This window comes from Puntigrus tetrazona, chromosome 5 (genome assembly GCF_018831695.1).
Source record: "Puntigrus tetrazona isolate hp1 chromosome 5, ASM1883169v1, whole genome shotgun sequence".
Classification (NCBI taxonomy): Eukaryota; Metazoa; Chordata; class Actinopteri; order Cypriniformes; family Cyprinidae; genus Puntigrus; species Puntigrus tetrazona.
The window spans coordinates 31,001,969-31,004,468 of NC_056703.1; the positions used below are offsets into that span (position 1 = coordinate 31,001,969).

At 40.8% G+C, this 2,500-nt stretch overlaps 1 protein-coding gene across 1 annotated transcript in view; it reads right to left on the minus strand.

Moving 5' to 3' along the window:
- Positions 1-2,500, minus strand: part of mcc (MCC regulator of WNT signaling pathway) — a 73,997-nt gene that overhangs the window by 23,376 nt on the left and 48,121 nt on the right. Inside the window, 2 exon segments of the mRNA XM_043238956.1 lie at positions 700-906; positions 1,729-1,922. Of these exon segments, the coding sequence (XP_043094891.1) occupies positions 700-906; positions 1,729-1,922 (401 nt within the window).

Sequence of the window (2,500 nt, forward strand, 5' to 3'; positions counted from 1 at the left end):
GTGAAGACGGATCTGACTGTGAACACCTGAATGTCATTAACATCAGTCGGGAACAAAACAGGAGCATCTGCGGCCCAGAAAGACCTGCAGCGTCTCCCATAAGACTTTAATGACTTTCTCTTCTCACAGGAAGAGACTGAATTAGAGCGACCGACTTCCTGTGGCCAGAAAAAGCTGCAACTGAGCACAAAACACTGCAGATGCGAGATACTTACACAAACGATAACGTAATATACAGTTCTGTAATAGTACGCTATTTAGAGCCATTGTATTTTTTTCAAGACAGTTAAACTCATTTAACCCTAAAGTCTCATTACTGCATGCGTATGAGTTTATTTGCAAATGATGATTATGATGGCAGGCTTGCTGCCGTACCATGGGAAATACAAAACACACTCCCTGTGCAAGAAAGAAGATCCGGCTGTTTTCACCGCTACGGCAGCAAGCTTCCTCCATTATTCCGCCGGAAGGAGAGTATCGGTTCTAATCATATCGGCCTAGAAAACCTCAACTTCTCCTTTTTCCGCAGGTCTTAGTACACGATATAACTACAGAAGAGTCAAGTTTTAAAAAGCAAACTCCTTGGGCATTTTTGAACGCGATGCTACTGGTCTAATCGGATTCAATGAACTATGCTAAGCTACGCTAAAAGTGACGAACGAACCCTTTAGCGCAGGTTTTGAGGCTAGCGTCACTCACGCGTCTGCGCAGACGGTCTCGCTCCTCTCGGATGCCGTTCATGGTGGCTTTGGTGCGGTTGAGGTCCTCTTCTTTGCTGCACAGCATGGCCGTTAGACTCTCGTTCTCCTCCCGCAGGCCGGCCAGCTCCTTCTCCCAGCGCACACGCTCCTCACACAGACTGGGGTAGAACCAATCCAGATCAGCCCAGAGCGCGATCCACATGAACTGACCAAAACGTTTGCCTGCCACAATAAAAATAAAAGCAACAGATCTCCATACGCTCCCAGCTTATAATCACATTTTATCACTTTTTCTTTTTATGCTGCACAATAATATCATATATATATAATTTATTATGTATTTATAAAAGCACACACATGCATGTATACATTAAAGAATGAAATGCATGAAGTTAAATGCACATAAAAATAAAAGCAACAGATTTAATAAACACAATTTCTAATATCTCATCTCACATTATACACTTAAAGTATGTGTGTAACATGTATATATATATATATATATATATATATATATATATATATATATATATATATATATATATATAAATATACACAGACACGACATCCCCACATATTTTTTAAGACGGTAAGAGCACTTTTTACAATAAATGCTGATTTGTGATTAAAATAAAATGCATCGCAGTCTCCACAAAGATATCGTGAGACGCAATAACCATCATAATGTTTCTCGAGCGGCAAATCAGCATATTAGAAGCTTTTGACACTTTTGAATATCAACACCAAACACTGAAGTCGAGTCTCATTTTGGCCAAGAACCGCCCACTTAGACAGGAAGAGACTGAGTGATTGACAGGTACAGAGACCAATCACCTCCTTCGCTCCACATTTAGCAGCGAGTGAATCTAAAACGCTCTTTTTTTTAAAGAAAGCAACTGCTTTATTAATCGAGGACGCACTAAACTGATCACAAAAAGAACCCGGGAGGAGGGGATGCATTTAAAAAACAAAGTCTTATTGGTCTGCACGTCAGTACTCTTCTTGCATGTTCCCTCATTCCCTACACGGTGTGTACTGCGTCTGTCGGGTGTTTGACCTTGATGGCCAGGTCGCAGTGTTCGCTGGCGGTGGTCAGCTGCTCGATGTGTCGGTCCACCTCGGCCACGGACAGGCTGCACGTGCTCTTCTTGCGGCCGCAGAGGACGCTCTCCAGCCCGGTCAAAACCCGCTGCAGCTCCGAGTTCAGGTCACTGCAGTTATCTGGAAAACACACGCTTATCAGCTTTAACTTCTTGCATTCACCGGCGTTTCATCTCGGCCTCCGCGCCTCTCTTCACCTAAAGTCTTTACAAGCTTGTGCATTGTTTGACTAAATCTTTTTCACAGACTTTTACACTAAATGTTCCCTCCTGGTGGAATGACCTGCACTGAACTCTAAAGTAATTAATTACCAATTACATCATCAATACAGTGTTTGAATGGCTACTAATACTTTGGTTAGTCAATAAGTCATTTAATTTTTACAAATCGCCAATCCTAAAATCTCTATTAACCTTAAAGCGTGCAATAAAAAACAAACACTATATTTCAGTTTCAGGAAAAGCTTAATTAGTCAAATCCGCACAGGTTTATTTAAAAACAACACGTATATCTCCTTCCCATCAGATCATGCCGATTCTTCTTCTTCTTCTTTCAAAAACCACAAAAATTAGATGAATCTTGATTTTTTTTTTTATCTCATTTTTGTATGTAGGGCGTTTTATATATATATTGGGGAAAGACTCGCTTTAATTCCACACGGACGACATTATCAGTTCATCAGATCATTTTAAAGTAGA